The 19,354-nt window shown below is 45.3% G+C and overlaps 1 protein-coding gene across 1 annotated transcript in view; it reads right to left on the minus strand.

Moving 5' to 3' along the window:
* mmp28 (matrix metallopeptidase 28) overlaps positions 1-19,354 on the minus strand; it is a 98,969-nt gene that overhangs the window by 50,345 nt on the left and 29,270 nt on the right. The window contains exons 2-3 of the mRNA XM_048557234.2: positions 14,205-14,284; positions 5,111-5,298 (exon numbers count right to left, since the gene is read on the minus strand). Of these exons, the coding sequence (XP_048413191.2) occupies positions 5,111-5,298; positions 14,205-14,284 (268 nt within the window). The remainder of the gene's footprint in view (positions 1-5,110; positions 5,299-14,204; positions 14,285-19,354) is intronic.

The following is a 19,354-nucleotide window of genomic DNA, read 5'->3' on the forward strand; positions in this document are numbered from 1 at the left end:
TTCAGCACAATCACAAGCAGCAAATGTTACCAAAGTGGTCTTTTCCCAATCTAGATTGACTGGTCAAAATGGAAACTATAGGAAATGGGAGCAGAGGAGGCCAGTTCCTTCAGCCTGTTCCACTATTCAATACATTTGTAGCTAATCCAATTTGACTTCATCCCGGCTAACCTCCCAGTTTCCTTTTTGTCAACATGTGTCTAACTCAGCCTTGAACAGATTTGCTGGCTGGGCCCCATTGTTCCCTGTGGAGGGGAATTTCAAAGATGATGACCCTGAGACAGATCAAAATTCCTCTTCCTCTCCAACTTAATCTCTCATTTTGAAACTATTCCCTTTCTTCTAGATTTTTCTGAGAGGGGAAACATCTTCTCAGCATCAACGATAGTAGGAACGGTCAATGCTGAGTCTGAGATAACAAGGTGTAGAGCTGGAGGAAAACAGCAGGCCAGGTAGCATCGGAGGAGCAGGAAGGCTGACATTTCGGGCCTAGGCCCTTCTCAGTCTCAACCTTGTCTTATACAATCTTTTGTGTTTCTATAAGCTCACTTCTCATTTTGTAAACTCCAAGGGAGGGAGGCGCTGGTCTACTGGTATTATTGTTAGACTGTTAATCCAGAAACCCAGCTGATGTTCTGGGGATAATAAAATGTGAGGCTGGATGAACACAGCAAGCCTCACATTTTATTATCTTGGATTCTCTAGCATCTGCAGTTCCCATTATCACTGATGTTCTGGGGACTTGGGTTCAAATCCTACCACAGCAGATGGTGGAATTTGAATTTAATGTATTTTTTAAAAATATGGAATTAAGACTCTAGTGATTACCATGAATCCATTGTCAATTGTCAGGAACAACCCATCTGGTTCACCAATGCCCTTTAGAGAAGGAAACTACTATCCTTACCTGGTTTGGCCCTCATGTGACTCCAGACCCACAGCAATGTGGTTGACTCTTAACTGCCCTCTGGGCAATTAGAGATGGGCAATAAATGCTGCCTAGACAGTAACGCCCTCATCCCATGAATGCATTAAAAAAAATACCAAGTATGGCCACAGTCTGCCCACTATTTCCCCACAAAATACCAAACGCATCCCAGGAATCAACTTAGGAGATGGTAGCAGTTTTAATAACCCTGTTCATTCATACTTAATTCAAACAGGAGGCAATTGCCAAATACATTCCAATCACTGAATTAAGATTTCACTTCAAATTCACAGACACATTTGCCAAGCCAGATTTCCTCCTCACAGCCCGAGCCCTCCCTTCATACTATTACGCAGTACAGTGACAATTGGGTAGGGTGTAAATGTGGCGCGTGTCCTAAAGGTTTCAGATTGTTGACAACAAGTTGGTGCAGAGAGACTGGAATCTCCTCAGCAAGTTCAGATGGAGAGACAAGAACCAGCAAGAAAACAATTCAGAAAAGTATTTCTTAAAATAATAGTTCATTGTAACAGCATTGAAACTAACTCTCCTTCCAGCACTTGGTTACTCAGGTGATGGTAGTGATGATATGTGCTCTGCAATTGCCTTCAATTTAAACTGTCAAGTCAGTGGCTATGTTTTGAGCTTGTTTAATCATTCCCAGGATGCTAGGCAGCATTTATTGCCCATCCCTAATTACCCAGAAGGCAGTTCAGCATCAACCACATTGCTGTGGGTCTGGAGTCACATGTAGGCCAGACCAGGTAAGGGTGGCAGTTTCCTTTCCTAAAGGGCATTAGTGAACCAGATAGATTTTACCCCAACAATCAGTCAGCAGAGCATGGGACTCTTAATCCCAGGGGTTGTGTGTTCAAGCCCCATGTTGGGCGCCAGTTCATTTGTGCCGCTTGCCTTGGTGGAGGACCAGATTCGATTCCCGGCCAATGCATATTGTTCCTTTCTGGGCGGCAGGGGTTAGCACTGCTGCCTCACAGCACCAGGGATCCGAGTTCAATTCCACCCTCGGGAATGTGACTGTCCGGGTGGAGTTTGCACATTCTCCCCGTGTCTGCGTGGGGTTGCTCGGGTTCCCTCCCACAGTCCAAAGCTGTGCAGGTTAGCTGCTGGATTGACCATGCTAAATTGCCGACAGTGTTCAGGGATATGTAGATCAGGTGGGTTATAGGGGATGCTCTGAGAGTCAGTGTGGACTTGCTGGGCCGAAGGGCCTGTTTCCACATCGTAGGGACAATGGATTCACAGTCATTGTTAGACTCTTAATTCTAGATATTGTAAGTGCCGTGGCAAGATTCGAACCCAGTCCCCAGAATGTTGTTTGGGTCACCGGATTAACAGTCCAGTGATATTACCACTAGGCCATCCCCTCCCCACTAGTCCGCCTTCAGCGACACTGAGAAAGTACGTGGGATTGATAACAACTGTCAGCCATAGAGCTGAGCAGTCAGAGATTTTGTTACCTGCGTCCAACTCCTCCACAAGGAACTGATTCCTCTCTATGGATTGTGATATTTCACTGCGAAATCTCCCTAAACCACAAGGATTGTAGTGGTTCAGGAACAGAGTTTGCCGCCAGCAACAGCAAGGGTAGTGAGAGATGGGCAATAGATTACACACATACCCCATGAACAAAAACAAATATCATTCATGTGACCTCACTTGAAATTCAGGAAGGTTTTCAGAAATAGGATCTGCTCTAACTGAACAAATCAAACTGAAAAGCATTGCAATTTTGTCATTTATTTCCTCTCAATTTAAGCATCTGTTTGTAAAGCCATATCTAGCGTTTCCAAGTACATTAATCATGCACGTTCTTTGTTCCTCCCTCTTCCCCTGCATCTTTCTCACACTCCTCTCTCTCTCTGTCCTTCCCTCTCCCTCACATTTCCCTTCTTCAGCCCTTCAAAACTCCCTCTTACTTCCAATCTTCTTCCAACCGCTGCATTCACTTCTCCACCTCACAGCAAGCAGAGGTGACACCGTTTTCAATGCTTTATTCACAGAGCTTTAAATTGTCTGCTCCATGTTCCAGCTCTGGTTTCCGGCTCTTTCTAACTCTAATTCACTCTGAATTCACAATCACGCTTATCAGGAGATCGTCAATAGAAAACAGACTCACACTTGTTGAATATCACACTTTCCCCTTTCCCCCATCAATTATCCCATCATGTTGTGGGAGTGTTGTTTAAGTGCAGCATTCATAGAGACACGGGGGATTATATCTACAGTACAACAGCATATTAACACTACCAAGCTACGGGACTGGCATTCAAAGTCATTGTAACATACAGTCACACAGCACGGAAATGGACCCTTCAGTCCAACTCGTCCATGTCAACCAAGTTTCCCAACCAAACTAGTCGCACCTGCCCTTACTTAGCCTGTATCACACCAAACCTTTCCTATTCAAGTACTTACTTAAATTTCTTTTAAATGTTGTAACTGTGCCCATCTACCTCTTCCTCTGGAAGTTCATTCCACACATGAACCATTCGCTGTGTAAAAAAAAATTGCATCTCATATCTTTTTAAAATCTTTGTCCTCTCACCTTAAAAATACACCCCCTCTGTCTTGAAATCCCCCACCCTAGGGAAAACACACCTGCCACGCACTGTATCTATATAGCTCATGATTTTACAAACGTCTACAAGGTCACCCTTCAACCTCTTACACTCCGGTGAAAGAAATTCGGCTTCTCTAAATAACTCAAACCCTCCATTCCCAGCAACATCCTGGTAAATCTCTTCTGAACCTTCTCCAGCTTAATAATATCCTTCCTATAAGTGGACAACCAGAACTGGACACAGTATTCCAGGAGAGGCATATAGCTGTCTAGGAGAAAATTCATGAAACAATTTTCTACTAATTACAGCTTAAAAAATCACAACCATATACTACTTGAAGGGCTTTATATTTGTTTTAATTCACAGGATGTGGGCATTGCTTTTTACGCCAACACTTAGTGCCCATTCCTAATTACCCAGAGGGATTGGCAAAGGCTTCGTGGTCATTGGTAGATTAAAATCCGAATTCTCTATTGAATTTGAATGCCACCATCTGCCATGGCGGGATTTGAATCGAGATTTCTAGGACATGACCTGAATTTCCGGATGAATAGTCGAGCAATAATATCACTAAGCCGTTGCCTCCCTATGCAATAACTCACTTCCCTTTCTGGTAGCAGAGAGTGGCCTGAAGGAAGGAAGCACAGCCTTAGCATGTACCAAAGAGCTTCAGAGCCAAGAAAGTACATTCCATGTGTAATCTATGGTGCATTGTAGGAAATGTAACAGTCAGCTTGTGAACAACCACACACAACCTACGGCTGTACTAGTCTGAAAACGGTAGATCTCAGAAGCTGAACAGACTCAGGCCTGGTTAGTACTTGGATGGGATACCACCTGGTGCAGTAGGCTTCCAAAACAAAAAGGGGCAGCCCATTGGTTAGCACTGCTGCCTCCCAGCACCAGGGACCAAGATTCAATTCCACCCTCATGTGACTGTGTGGAGTTTGCACATTCTGCTTGGGTTCCCTTTGGGTGCTCCAGTTTCCTCCCACAGTCCAAAGATGTGCAGGGTAGGTGGATTGGCCATGCTAAATTACCCAGAGTGCTCAGGGATGTGTAGATTAGGTGGGTTATGGGGGATGGGTTTGGGTAGGTGCTCTGACGGTCAGCGTGGACATGTTGGGCCAAAGGGCCTGCTTCCACACTGTAGGGATTCTATTCCAGCAGCGAGACAAATGAACAGATAGACAGTTTCCCACAATGTTGCTCAAGAGTGTAACATTGACTGAGAGATTGTGAAGAACTCTGCTGCTATTCTTCAGGACAGTGTCATGAGATTTTTAACGTTCACCAGAGAGGCACGGTCTGAGTCAAATGTCACACCAGCTAGAGGGCACCACTGACAGCGTGGCACGCAGTCAGCGCTGGACTAAGTGTAGCAGCCCCTCAGTCCCAGACTGAATGTCAGCACAGAGTCAGTGTTCATGACTCTGGTGTGGGACCCCACAGGCTTTGGCAGGGAGAGCCGCTGCAGAAAGCATGTGCTAACAATGGACGAACATCACACTGTGCTTATTAACTTCTGAAAGCGTACTGTGCATGTGACCAAAAGTAACCTTATAACAGATAAAAAAGAGCGCATTTGGAAGTTACTTACCTTGTTGCAAGTAACGTTTGGTTCGGCTTTGCCTGGTGGCTCGACCCAGGAAGAGGTTTTCCACGTGTTCTTGCCAGGCCCTTTGGCTTCCAATGTCCTTGACCCCGCACCGCGGCTCCATCATCTGCTGCACTGTGGGTTCATCCAGGGCACCGCTGACAGGGAGGTGAGAAATCCATTGGAACTTCCTGCAACACACCACCGCAGACAGAGGCAATGAACACAGAGAAATACAGGCTGGTGGCCGCAGCTTCTGGGGGGCTGTAAAGCAACTGGCATGGAATAGGAAGGGCCACACACAGCAAAGTGCCTCCCAAAGCTTCATAGTGCACCACTGATTGGTTTGGGCAGCTGGGGCAACCCAAGGGGCACAACAGGAGTGGAGGGTGATGGAGTGAGTGGGGTAATATCTGGCATGTTGTTGGAGGGCGACATGCCAGTCATTTTGCTGCCATCCTTTGGCATTTTACTTCCCCAATGGAAAACAACAGATGCCCCACAAGACCATAAGATATAGGATCATAATTCGGCCATTTGGCCCATCAGGTCTGCTTCACCATTTGATCATGGCTGATGTGTTTCTCAACCCCATTCTCCCAATGTCTCCCCATAACCTTTGATCCATTTACTAATCAAGAACCCATCTATCTCAGACTTAAAGACACTCAGTGACTGGGCCTCCACAGTATTCTGTGGCAATGAGTTCCGCAGATTCACCACCCTCTGGGGCTGAAGAATTTCCTCCTCATCTCAGGTCTAAAAGATCATCTCTTCACTCTGAGGCTATGTCTTTGGGTCCTAGTCTCTCCCACTAGTGGAAATATCTTCTCCATATCCCTTCCATACAGGCTGCTCAGTATCCTGTAAGTTTCAATGAGATCCGCCCCCATTCATTTAAACTCCATCAAATAAAGAGCCAGAATCCTCAAACGCTCCTCATACGACAAGCAATTCAGCTTCGGGATTATTCTTGTAAACTTCCCTTCCTAGGCCAACACATCTTCCCTTAGATACAGGGCCCAAAACTACCCACAATTTTCCAAATTCAGTCTGACCAAAGCCTTATACAGCCGCAGGAGTATATCCCCGCCCTCGTATTCTAACCCTCTCAAAATGAATGCTAACATTGCATTTTCCTTCCAATCTGGCAAATGGATTTGCTTGTTAAACTTAAGAGAATCCTGAACTAGGACTCCTAAGTCCCCTTGTGTTTCAGATTTCTGAAGCCTTTTCCCAGTTAGAAGATAGTCTCCTTCTCTATTCTTCTGACCAAAGTGCATGCCCTCACACTTTCCCATCTGCCACGCCTTTGCGCACTCTCCTTACCTGTCCAAATCCTTCCGTAGCCTCCCTGCCTCCTCAGCACTACCTGTCCCTTCACATAATTTTGTGTCAACTGCTATGTCATGAGTTTCCTTGTCCAGATTGTTAAGGTATAACGTGAACTGTTGTGGTCCCAACCCTGACCCCTGCAGAAATTCACTAGTTGCTGGCTGCCATCCTGAAAAAGTCTCCTCTATCCCTACTTTCTGCCTTCTGTCGGTTAGTCAATCCTCTATCCATGCCAGTACCTTGCCCCAACACCATGGGCTCTTGTCTTATTTAGCAGCCTCCTATGTGGCACCTTGTCTAAGCCCTTCTGGAAGTGCAAATAGATCATGTCCACTGACTCTCCTTTGGCTAACTTGCTCATTATATCCTCAATGCATTTTATCAGATTTACAAGGCATGACCTCCTCTTGATGAAGCCTTACTGTCTCACTGCCCTATTTTACAGTGTACTTCCAAATACTCTGCAATCTTATCATTAATAATTGACTCTAAACTTTTACCAATGACTGAGGTCACGCTAACTCGCCCATAGTTTCCTGCCTTCTGTCTCCCTTCTTAAATGGGGTGTTACATGAGCCACTTTCCAGCCCTCTGGGACCCATTTCTTTGTTCCCCATTACTATTTCTCTGGCTTCATTTTTCAGTGGTCAATGTCCAATCTTGCCTCTTAAAAAAACTCCTACAATCTTCTTGTATGAACATCAACCAGCCACAAAACGACATGACCCATTATCACTCGTATCCTTACATACAGATAAGGAAGGACACCACTTTGATTGGGACAACACATCCATCCTAGGACAAGCCAAACAGAAACACGCACGAGAATTCCTAGAAGCATGGCATTCCAACCGGAACTCCATCAACAAACACATTGATTTGGAGCCAATCTACCATCCCCTGAGAAAAAGAACAGGAAATGACATCACCAACGCAGGAAATGACATCACCAACCCAAGGAAACCTAACCAGATAAATAGAAAGCAGGACATAACACCAGCGCTTCGTCGGAGGCTCACTGATGATGTTACCTAGAATGGTGACGATACATCTGAAAACTAACCTTCCAGCTCAGCGAGCAAACTCACATCCAGAACCTCAACCTGAGCTACAAATCTTCTCAAAACTCGCTAATCTTCTTGTATATTACTAGCTGGCTTACTCTCATATTTCATCTTATCCCCACTTATCCCTCAATTAATTGTTCCCTGCTAGTTATTTAAAGTTTCCTAATCCTCTGGCTTCCCATTACTTCTCACCACATTATATGCTTTTTCTTTTGCTTTTATGCTGTCCCGGATTTCCTGCGTCAGCCATGGTTGCCTCATCCTCCCTTTAGCATATTGTTTCTTCCTTGGATGAATTTCTGTTGTGCATCCAGAATTACCCCCAGAAACTCCTGCACATTTCCCTGTTAGGGCTCTCTTCCAATCAACTCTAGCCAGTTCCTCCCTCAGATCTCTGTAGTTACTTTTACTCAATTGCAATACTGTTACATCTGAAACCAGTTTCTCCCTCTCGGACTGCGGGGTGCATTCTATCATAATTATGGCCGCTGCCCCCAGGGGTTCTTTCACCTTATCTTAAGCTCCCTAATCAAGCCCGCCTCTTTACTCATCACCAAATCCAGAACTTCCTGTTCCCTAATGGGCTCTACCACAAGTTGCTCAAAAAATAATCACCTCATAGCCATTACACAAATTTCTTGAGATCTGTCACCGGCCTAATTTTCCCAATCCACCTACATATTGAAGTCCTCCACGATTATTGTAATAGTGCCTTCCTCACACGCCTTTTCTATCTCCTGATTTATTTTCTTCCCTACATCCTGACTAATGCTCAAGGTACGACAACTCCCAACAGAGCCTTTATCCCTTTGCAGTTCCTCAACTCTACCCCCGCAGATTCTACATCATCCAATCCTATATCACCTGTTGCTATTGATTTAACTTCATTTCTTTTTATCAAGGCTATACCACTCCCTCTGCCCATCTGCCTGTCCTTTCGATAGGTTGTGTATCCTTGGATATTTATTTCCCAGCCCTGATCCCCTCCCAGCCCTGTCTCTGTGATACCCACAATATCGTACCCGCTAATTTCAATCTGCGCTACAAGCTCATTTGTCTTGTTTTGAATACTGTGCATATTTGATTACCACCCCGCAGTACTGCGTCCCCATCGGAACAGCTCGCTCCTTCCCCAATATTGGGGCCAATACCCCATGAATTCAAACCTGTTTCTCCCACACCAATCACTGAGTCATTTGTTGATCTCTTTAATCCTGTTGACCCCCCTGTGCCATATTGTTCGTGGTTCAGGCAGTAATCCAGAGATTAACACCTTTTTGGCTCTGCTTTTTTAGTTGAGCCCCTTGCCGCTTACATTCCCTCAGCAGAACCTCTTTCTTCTCTCGAACGATATCACCGGTACCTATGTGAACCACAACAACTGGATCTTTCCCCTCCCACTCCAACTTCCTCTGCAGCCCAGGTGAGAGATCCTGAACCCAGGCTCCAGGCAGGCAACACGGCGTTCGGGTCTCTTGATCCTGGCCTGAAATCCTATTGCCCTGGCTGCACTATGCCCAATTACAACTGTATTTCTCTTCTCTCCCCATCCTTGAGTGGTTCCCTGTACCACAGTGCTATGGTCAGTTTGCTCATTCTCCCTACAGCCCCCGCTCTCATCCTCAAACCTGTTAGGAACTATCAAGGGCTGAGGCTCCTTCAGCACTACCTCCTGGATCCCTCTACCTGCCTCAGTCATGGTCACACTCTCCTTGTCCCTGACCACTGGCTGAATATGAGGTCGTTCATCTAAGGGGTGTGACTGCCTCCTGAAACACAGCATCCAGGAAGTTTCCCCCCTCCCTGATGTGCCGCAGTGTACAAAGCTCAGTCTCCAGCTCATCGACTCTGAGCCAGAGTTCCTCAAGCAACCAACACTTGCCACACATGTACAGTTACCACTTGCTCATGTTACACTGTCAGAGGGAGTTGAAATAGCGAGAGACCGTGTTGGGAAACACATTTGAAAATTTAACAGATTTGACTAACACTATTTGTGTGTATGGATGAGACCGAGTGCCCAGGATGGCTGCCTTGATGAGACCCTGTTGGATGAAGACAAGGACAATTAATTCTGTGATGTTTCTCACAGGTAACTAGCCTAGAAACCCGGTTAAAGTTCCTAAACTCAGTCAGAATATCCACTGGGCTAAAAGACAGTGCGAGGAGCCACTTTCTATGAAACTATACCCAAAGGGACTAACGTTTAGGAACTGCCCCCTCTGAAGGATTGACATCTGGGAACTGTGCCCAGCGAGGAATCTGAAGATCTTATACATGTCTGACGTTGTGAGTGGTTTGCCAAAACGTTCCTGTTGCTTTATGCTTCGTTGCACAAGAATCATGGAATACATTTTTTTTGCCCTGAGCAAAGTTAAAGCAGCTGCTGTGTCACTAAGCCAGTCAATCCCCAATACCTCATTTTGCTGGAGCTGTCTCTGGTGAGTGAAAAATCATGTTACAAAAGAAAAACAGATTCTTCCTCAGCATAAAGTCCAGGTTTCCTCTCTGGTTGGTGAGCGCGCAAGTTTAAAAAAATATACGTATAATGCTCAACAGAATACCCACTTCACTTTCTCATCTGTCAGTAGGAGATAAGGAGGAGATAGACATGCAGATAAGGAAAATCCAGAACTTTGAAAGCTAGCGTTATAGCAGGAAGTCAGAGAGGCCAGAACTGAAGGAACGTAGCAGATTGTCAGGCAGTAGCATGTGGCAGGGGTGGCTTTTGATCGCATGGAAGAGAAGTTTACATGTGAGCAGGGAATGAAGCTAAGGTGAATGGGTCCTGGCAAGGTCCAGTCAGCATAGCTCACGTTTAGGAATGGAAGCAGGTCATCCCCTTTCAGGAAACTGCTGGAATCACTGAGTCTGGAGGCAACAAGAAACAGATGGGCTGAGGCAGGTTCAAAGACAGGGAATATTTGGGAGAGGTGGAATTCTCCGAACATGGTGCTGAGGAGGATATGGAGCAGGAAGCTCAGCTCAGGATAAAACAGAACGCCAAGTTTGCAAATTGTCTGTGAAGTAGCCAGGGAGGGGGTAATAAATATAGCACAGGATGTGCAAGGAGCAATAAATCTTGTGCTGTCCTAAGCTACCTCATAACTAGCTAGATTTCTGTTTTTGAAAGGAAATGAATCATAGATGTCTGATATTACCGTAGCACCTCAGCCCCCAGAGTAGCTCTGAAAGGAACATTTTGCCGTTCAAAGACAGTCAAAGATGGAGTTAAAAAAAAACTCTACCCAATTCTGGAGGCAGGTTATCAGATACCCCTCAAATTCAGTCTGAATAAACATAGACCTCACTAAGGACATGATTGACTGCCATTGAAACATGTCAAAGATCCAAGAATAACACCTTTCCAGCTACCAAGGCAGTTCACCAGTCCAAGCGAGTATGTTTGGCTATCTAGCTGTCTTTTCATGTATAATGTATCAAAATTGACACACCCAAACTCCAACATATTTCCAGCAAAAGAGTAACAGAAAGTCACTATGCAAGCTTTGCCTGAGTGAGAGGTAAGTTCCATCAGAGGGAGGACTGGAAGCAATTTAGCTTTTTGGAAATCAGGAGGAAAGGATACGTTGAGTTGTTTGATAGTTACTTATTTGTCCAAATGTCTGGCTTCCTTGGAAGGAGAGAGGATGGGAAGTTGACCAAAGAAGTGACCGTTACGCACTCTCTGTGTCTGAGCTATGGGGGTTAGTGCTGATCCTCAAATGTAGAACTGTGACACTGCATAGCACTGAGGTCCATTAATTTGATAATTTTGCATTTACATAGCCCCTGTGCTTCAAGTCTTCAAAAGCAGTTCACTGCTGCACTGTAGGTACTAAGACAGCCAATTTGTGCACATAGATAACAAAGTGTGGAGCTGGATGAACACAGCAGGCCAAGCAGCATCTCAGGAGTACAAAAGCTGACGTTTCGGGCCTAGACCCTTCATCAGAGCTCTCTGATGAAGGGTCTAGGCCCGAAACCTCAGCTTTTGCGCTCCTGAGATGCTGCTTGGCCTGCTGTGTTCATCCAGCCTCACATTTTATTATCTTGGATTCTCCAGCATCTGCAGTTCCCATTATCACTGATACAATTTGTGCACATATTTGGCCTGCAGGCAATTGTGCAATAATGATTGGGTAATCTATTTTAGTGATTTTTTTTAGATTCCTTGTGTGGAAACGGGCCCTTCAGCCCAACAAGTCCACACCGCCCCTTGAAGCATCCCACCCAGACTCATCCCCCTATAACCCACACATCCCTGAACACTATGGGCAATTTAGCATGGCCAATTCACCTAGCCTGCACATCTTTGGACTGTGGGAGGAAACCGGAGCACCCGGAGGAAACCCACACAGACATGGGAGAATGTGCAAACTCCACACAGACAGTTACCCGAGGCTGGAATCGAACCCAGGTCCCTGGCGCTGTGAGGCTGCAGAGTCATTAGGCACAGATGTAGACACTTCGGTCCAATTCATCCATGCTGATCATAATCCCAAACTAAACAGTCCCAACTGCATGCCCATATCCATCCAAACATTTCCTATTTATGCGCTCATCCAAACATCTTTTAACACTGTAATTGTACCTGCATCCATCACTTCCTCTGGAACTTCATTCCACACACTCTCTATGTTAACAAAAAGTACTGCCCCTTCATGTCTTTTCAAATTCTTTCTCCTCTCACCTTAAAAATGTGACCCCAAAATCTTGAAATCCCTCATCCTAGGGAATAGACACCTGCCATTCACCTTACCTACACCCCTCATGGTCTCATAAACCTCTGTAAGGTCACCCCTCAACCTCCTACACTCCAGTGAAAAAAAGCCCCAGCCTATCCAGCTCCTCCCTATAACTCAAACCTTCCATTCGCAGTAACAGCCTGGTAAATCTCTCCTGAACCCTCTCCAGCTTAATAATATTGTTGAGGAAAAAAATGACCAGGAGACAAGAATAACACTCCTCCTCTTAGCCTTAGAATCATTGAGTTTTACAGCATAGAAAGAGGCCCTTTGCCCCACTTTGTTTATGCACCAGTCCATCAACTCTAGTCCAAGTTAGTCTTGTGATGCTGTGGGATTGCTGAGATGGGGAAAGTGTGAGCTTTGACAACGACAGGGGCTAGAGGAGCTACCCATAGGTCAGGTTACCTGTGTCGTCGATAGCAGTGTGTACCCAGCAGTTGAGTGGCTTTTGAGCTAGGTTCCTGCTAAGTTTGGCGGCGAGGGGTGCTTTGCTAACAGTGAAACCCGTGCTATCTTCATTGCACCACCCACAGGAGTTCCTGATACCTGCTGTTCAGTACACAAGCATTCAATATACACTTACATCCTGCCTTAGGACTCAACCTTCCCTCAGAGGAGAGAGGTCAGGGATGTTACAGCTCCTGTATGCTGGAAAGCAAGCCTCAAATATTCTCGGGTTCATGACCAAAGTTAATGATTTTAAAATGTAGACAAAATTCCCTTATTTATCTCCTTTTTAGATTCAGATAAACAGAAAGCACCAAACAATTTTGTATACTTAATATTTTCAATGTACTACAAATAAATAGATTCTCAATACAAATAAACAATTTCAAACAACATTAAACCGCACACAGTAACTCTGACTCTCTGGACATAGCTGCCGGTGTTCTGGGAGCCAGGCTCACTGTTGGTACTGCACTGGAGGCAGGCTAAAGATACTTTGCTGGGTCGTAAAGTTGCTGTGAGTTGGCAGGATTGCTGCGTCAGTCAGGGTGGGCTCAGCAGATTGGAGGTGGACAGTCATTTCCAGGGTAGGAGGGACAGTCCATGAGCTCCCCACATTGGGTTCAGAAGTAGGGACCCACAAGCTGCCAGGTCGTGGCCCCCACCTACCTCTGGTCAAGTGCCAATTATTAGAGTCATAGAGATGTACAGCACGGAAACAGCCCCTTCAGCCCAACTTGTCCATGCTGATCAGATATCCTAAATTAATCTAGTCCCATTTGCCAGCATTTGGTCCGTATCTCTCTAAACCCTTCCCATTCATATGCCCACCCAGATGCTTTTTAAATGTTGTAATTGTACCAACCTCCACCACTTCCTCTGGCAGCTCATTCCATACACGCACCACCCTCTGCATGAAAAAGTTGTCTCTCAGGTCCCTTCTAAATCTTTTCCCTCTCACCTTAAACATATGCCCTCTAGTTTTGGACTCCCCTACCCTGGGTAAGAGAACTTGGCTGTTCACCCTATCCATACCCCCCATGATTTTATAAACCTTTCTCAGCCTCTGAAGCTCCAGGGAAAATAGTTCCAGCCCTTTCAGCCGTTCACTACAGCTCAACCCTCCATTCCCAGCAACATCCTTCTAAATTGCTTCTGAACCCGTTCAAATTTAACAACATCTTTCCCGTAGCAGGGAGACCAGAACTGGTATGCAGAATGACCTAATAAATGTCCTGCACAGCCGCAACATGACCTCGCAACTTAATATTAGATGGTAATGTTGCTCCCAGGCCAGACTTAACAGGAAGCAATTTGGATTGGTGACAGTGTCTATACTTTGAACCTCTCTGTCCAAGTACACTCCTCCTTCCCCACGCCCAGGAAGTGTCTTAAATTCAAGAGCCTCAATGTTGCCATTGGTTAGTGAAGAGTTGGCCGACACAACTCTGGCATTGTCCTTTTGTCACTTCACTGCCTCGTCAGTAAAAGCCTTACCTCACTGCTTCTTTGACCTGAGCTAAACTCAGTTCCTCAGGAGGGCCAGGTTCCAAGTAGCCGTACTTTTCTAAGAATGCCTTGAGGAACAAAAAGAAAGAGCATTCTCTTAAAATCAGAGCGACCAAACAAAAAGAGCAGCATTGTTCTCTTAAAAATTAATGTCTACATGTTGCAGCAGCAGTCAGATGTCAATGGCACAACAACAGAATTTGCCGGAAATCCTCAGTGGGTCTGGCAGCCTCTGTGAAGAAAATGTCTGGGTTAATGTTCTGGTCTGGTGACCCTTCCTCAGAGGCGCTAAGCTTTGGGGGCCAGGGGTGGGGGGAGTTACTGAAATCTCGATGGGAGCTTCCTCAACCACCTTGCTATTTGATGCATTCCACAAGGTGTTTGATCCCCAGTTTGGCAATTATCCATATTTACCTCATGTTATTTCTGGATGTTAGAGTATCAGTTGTTTTGAGGAAGGCTCACCGGACCTGAAGCATGAACTCTCATTTTTTCTTCACAGATGCTGCCAGACCTGCTAAGCTTTTCCAGAAGCTTGTGATTTTGTTCCTGATTTACAGCATCCGCAGTTCTTTCAGTTTTTATTTAGATGACAACGGCATCCTGCTGAGTCCGTTTTGACCTAGCAGATTGTCACTGGTTCGACTAAATTCATAACTTTCCATCAGAGGACCACAAGAGAGGACCTCATTATCAATCGTGCATATCAATGCTCCTACCCTGACTCTGGCAAAAGCCTTTGTCACTTTTAATGACCGACACCAAGAACACGACATGGGTAATAACTTGTCTGTACACTTCGCATATTCCTTATAAACTGCTTCATTAATCTCTATACATAGTGTACACTAAACCTTCCCTCCTTATAGGGTAAATATGACTGTGTACACTTGTTAGGATGGGGCACGAATGGCTGGAAAGCTGGTTTGCAATGCTGAGTGACGCCAACAGAGGGCATCAATTCCCATGCCATGAAAGTCCCACCTTCCCACCCTGTTGCCTTGCCTGAGGCACAGTGACACCCAGGTTAAACCACCACCAGTCCTCTCTCTCTCTCTCTCTCTCTCTCTCTCTGTAATGAGAGAACACCGTATAGTGCTCTGGGACTATGGTACCTTTACCTTTACACTTGTTAGGCGCTTGTAATTGATTAAGTCAAGTTTCTAACAAAAACAGAAGTTGCTGGGAAAAGCCCAGCTGGTCTGGCAGCATCTGTGAAGGAAAAAACAGAGTTAACATTTCGGGTCCAGTGACACTTCCTCAGAACGGCTCCATTCCGAGGAAGGGTCACCGGACCCAAAACATTAACTCTGTTTATTTCCTCCACAGATGCTGCTAGACCTGCTGAACTTTTCCAGCAACTTTGTTTAAATTCCTGATTTACAGCATGAGCAGTTCTTTCAGGATTTTTTTTTCAGTCAAATTTGTTTTGCACTGAAGATGATTTTGGTAGTTCCAAGGATTTTTAAGGAGCATTTCCATTTTTTTAAATATAAGACTGCAAGCCTGCTTTCTGTGGCATGGCAAACAAGCACATGGCGATAGGCCTTTCAATTTGCTTTCATAACAATACAATTATAAAACTATACACAGTAATGAAATTCATTTTTCCACCCCTGTTTCTATGTGTTCTGAAGTTGCATCCATGGAGAAGGAGTTAGCTTGGCAACTGTAACATTCAGGGGTTTTTATTCACTCAGGGATTGTGGCTCGATCAGCATTTATTGTCCGTCCCTAGTTGCCCCTTGAGAAGGTGGGGGTGAGCTGCCTACTGGAACCACTACAGTCCACCTGCTGTGGGTTGACCCACAATGGCCACAGGGAGGGAATGCTAAGATTTTGATCCAGCAACAGTGAAGGAACGGCGATATATTCAGGAAGGTGAGGGGCTTTGGTGGCGAACTTACAGGAGGTGATGTTCCCATATATCTGCTGTTGTCCATCCAGATGGAAGTGGTTATGGATTTAGAAGGTGCTGTATAAGGAGCATTCTGCAATGCATCTTGTAGATGGTACACACTGCTGTTACTGAGCGTCGGTGGTGGAGGGAGTGGATGCTTGTGGATGTGATGCCAATCAAGTGGCTGCTTTGTCCTGGATGATGTAAAACTTCTTGAATGTTGTTGGGGCTGCACCCATCCAGGCAAGTGGGGAGTATTCCATCACACTCCTGACTTGTGCACGGTAGATAGCTTCCAAAAGCCTGCCCACTATCTGCTGCAAGACTTAGAACATAGAACATAGAACAGTACAGCACAGAACAGGCCCTTCAGCCCACAATGTTGTGCCGACCATTGATCCTCATGTATGCACCCTCAAATTTCTGTGACCATATACATGTCCAGCAGTCTCTTAAATGACCCCAATGACCTTGCTTTCTTTGATCTGCTCTGGTAACCACAGTGGATCTGGTCAATGGTAATCTCAAGGATGTTTAGTAAAGGGGATTTGACCGTCCTAAGGAATACCTGCAGAGATGTCCTGGAGTTGAGATGATTGACCTCCCACAACCACAACCATCTTCCTGTGTGTCAGGTATGACTCCAACCAGTGGAGAGTTTGCCCCCGATACTCATTGATTCCAATTTTGCTAGGGCTCCTTGATGTCACACTCAATTGAATGGAGTCTTAATCGCAAGGGCTATCACCCTCACTTCAACTCTGGGATTCAGCTCTTTAGTCTGCATTTGAATCAAGTCTGTAATGATGTCAGGAGCTGAGTGGCCCTGGAGAAACCCAAACTGGTGTCACTGAGCAGGTTATTGTTGAGCAGATGCCTTGGTATGACAGGTTGGCACAACATCAAAGGCCAAAGGGCCTGTACTGTGCTGTAATGTTCTATGTTCTATAGATGGTGCTTGGATAGCTCCCTCCATCACTGATGAATGATGAAAGAGAGTGAAGGAAACGCACAAGTATTATTTGCAGCGTACAGCTGAGGAACATTAGATCTCCGAGAAACCCAGTGGCAGTAATAGTTGTGTGAAGCCAGCTGTCTGTGTCAGACTCAAATAACGTCTGTGATTAGGTGCTCGAGGACAATCCCGTGCACCCAGGGACCGCAGTCCCAGGAAAGAAGTGTGAGCAGCAATTGAGGATGTTCATGACAGATTGATTTTGGAAGGTGTTTCAAATCTAGATCTCTGAAAGCGGAGGTTTGGAATCCCTTGTAAACTTTTAATGAGATTTGGTGACGCTTCCTCAGAGGTGCTAAGCTTTGGGGACAAAAGGCAGTTGGGGCAGGGGTAAAAGTTGCTGAAAGATCGACAGGAGTTTCTTTGACCGCCTTATTATTGGATGTGTTCTACGAGGTGTTTGATCCGCAGTTTGGCAGTCATCCATACTTGCCTCATGTTATTTCTGGATGTTAGAGTACGAGTTGTATGCCTATTTTGTTTTTCTAACTTTGCTTCAGTACATTTGCTTACTTGCGATGAACGACTTCTTTATTCAGGAGGGTAAGGAACCCGGTGAACTTGCTTCTGATTCTGAGCTACACATTGTCCGTTACATAATTCACAATATTGCCTTCCTTCTTAATTCATACTTTGTGGTGGTAGTGGTGGATTGGGACACAGAGTCAATCCACCCCTCCTAACTTGATGTTACCATATCTATATTGTACAGCTTTTGGAACTATAAACTGAAATGGAAGTCAATTTGCCAAAACTAAAACACCAGGAGAGTTTTGCAACCTGAAAAGCAAGTGTTATATACTTCTCACGTGTTGCTTTTGAAGCAGTGAAGGGGACAATTTAAGTGGGACTGGGTGTCTTTGGAGTTGAGGATATTCTGCCTGAAAACAGTCCTTTTTTTTCATAATGGCAGTGGCGTTCTGCTTGGGTCAGCATTGGCGCCATATCTATTCATGTTACACATTAACAATCTGGTTAAAGGAATGAGGACATCGTTGTTACATTTACAGATGACACAAAGATAGGTGGTGGGGTAGCTAAGGTTGAGTAAACCTGGAGCCTGCGGAATCGCTTGGGCAGGCCAGGGGAGTGGAATACCATGTGGGAAAGTTTGATAGGAAGAATTGTGGTGTAGACTATTTTCTAAATGGAGAGAGATTGCAGAGATCTGGGCAGGCGATGGCCTAGTGGCACTATCGCAGGACTGTTAATTCAGAGACCCAGGTAACATTGTGGGAACCCGGGTTCAAATCCCACCATGACAGATGGTGGAATTTGAATCCAATATGTATCTTGAATTAAGAATCCAATGATGAGTGTGAATCCATTGTCAATTATTAGAAAAACCCATCTGGTTCACTAATATCCTTTAGGGAAAGAAACTGCCATCCTCACCTGATCTGGCCTACATGTGACTCCAGACCCACAGCACTGCCCTCTGGGCAACTAGGGATGAGAAATAAATGTGGCTTAGCCCAGCAATGCTCTCATCTTGTGAATGAATAAAGAAAAAAGAAAAAATGCTAGGGAGTCTTCCTGTAGGATTCTCTTAAGGTTAACATGCAGATTCAGCTGGCAGTTAGGAAGGCAAATAAAATGTTAGCATTCATTTCAAGATGGCTAGAAAATATGAGCTGGGATGTACTGCTGAGGCTGTAGAAGGCTCTAGTCAGAATAGTTGGGAGTATTGTGAGTAGTTTTGGGCCCTGTATCCAAGAAGGGATGTGCTGGCTTTTGAGGGGTCCAGAGGAGGTTCACAAGAATGACCCTGGGAATGAAAGGTTTGTCATATGAGGAGCGATTGAAGACTCTGGGTCTCTACTTGATGAAGTTTAGAAGAATGAGGGGGTGGATCTGACTGAAATATACAGAATACAGACAAGCCTGGATTGAGTGGGCATGGAGAAGATGCTTCAACCAATAGGAGAGACTAGGAATCGAGGGCACAGCCTCAGAGCAAGGGGATGACCCTTTAGAACTGAGATGAGGAGGTTTTTTTTCAGGCAGAGGGCGGTGAATTTGTGGAACTCACTGCTGAAGTGGGCTGTGGAAGCCAGGTCAATGAGTGTATTTAAGACAGAGATAGAGACATTTTTGATTGGTAAATGGATCAAGGAGAAGGCAGGAGAATGGAGTTGAGAAACACATCAGCCAAGGTTGACTGGTGGAGCAGATTTGATGGGCCGAATAGCATCATTCCACTCCTGTACCTTACGGCCTGAT

Source organism: Stegostoma tigrinum, chromosome 27 (genome assembly GCF_030684315.1).
Source record: "Stegostoma tigrinum isolate sSteTig4 chromosome 27, sSteTig4.hap1, whole genome shotgun sequence".
Taxonomy (NCBI): domain Eukaryota; kingdom Metazoa; phylum Chordata; class Chondrichthyes; order Orectolobiformes; family Stegostomatidae; genus Stegostoma; species Stegostoma tigrinum.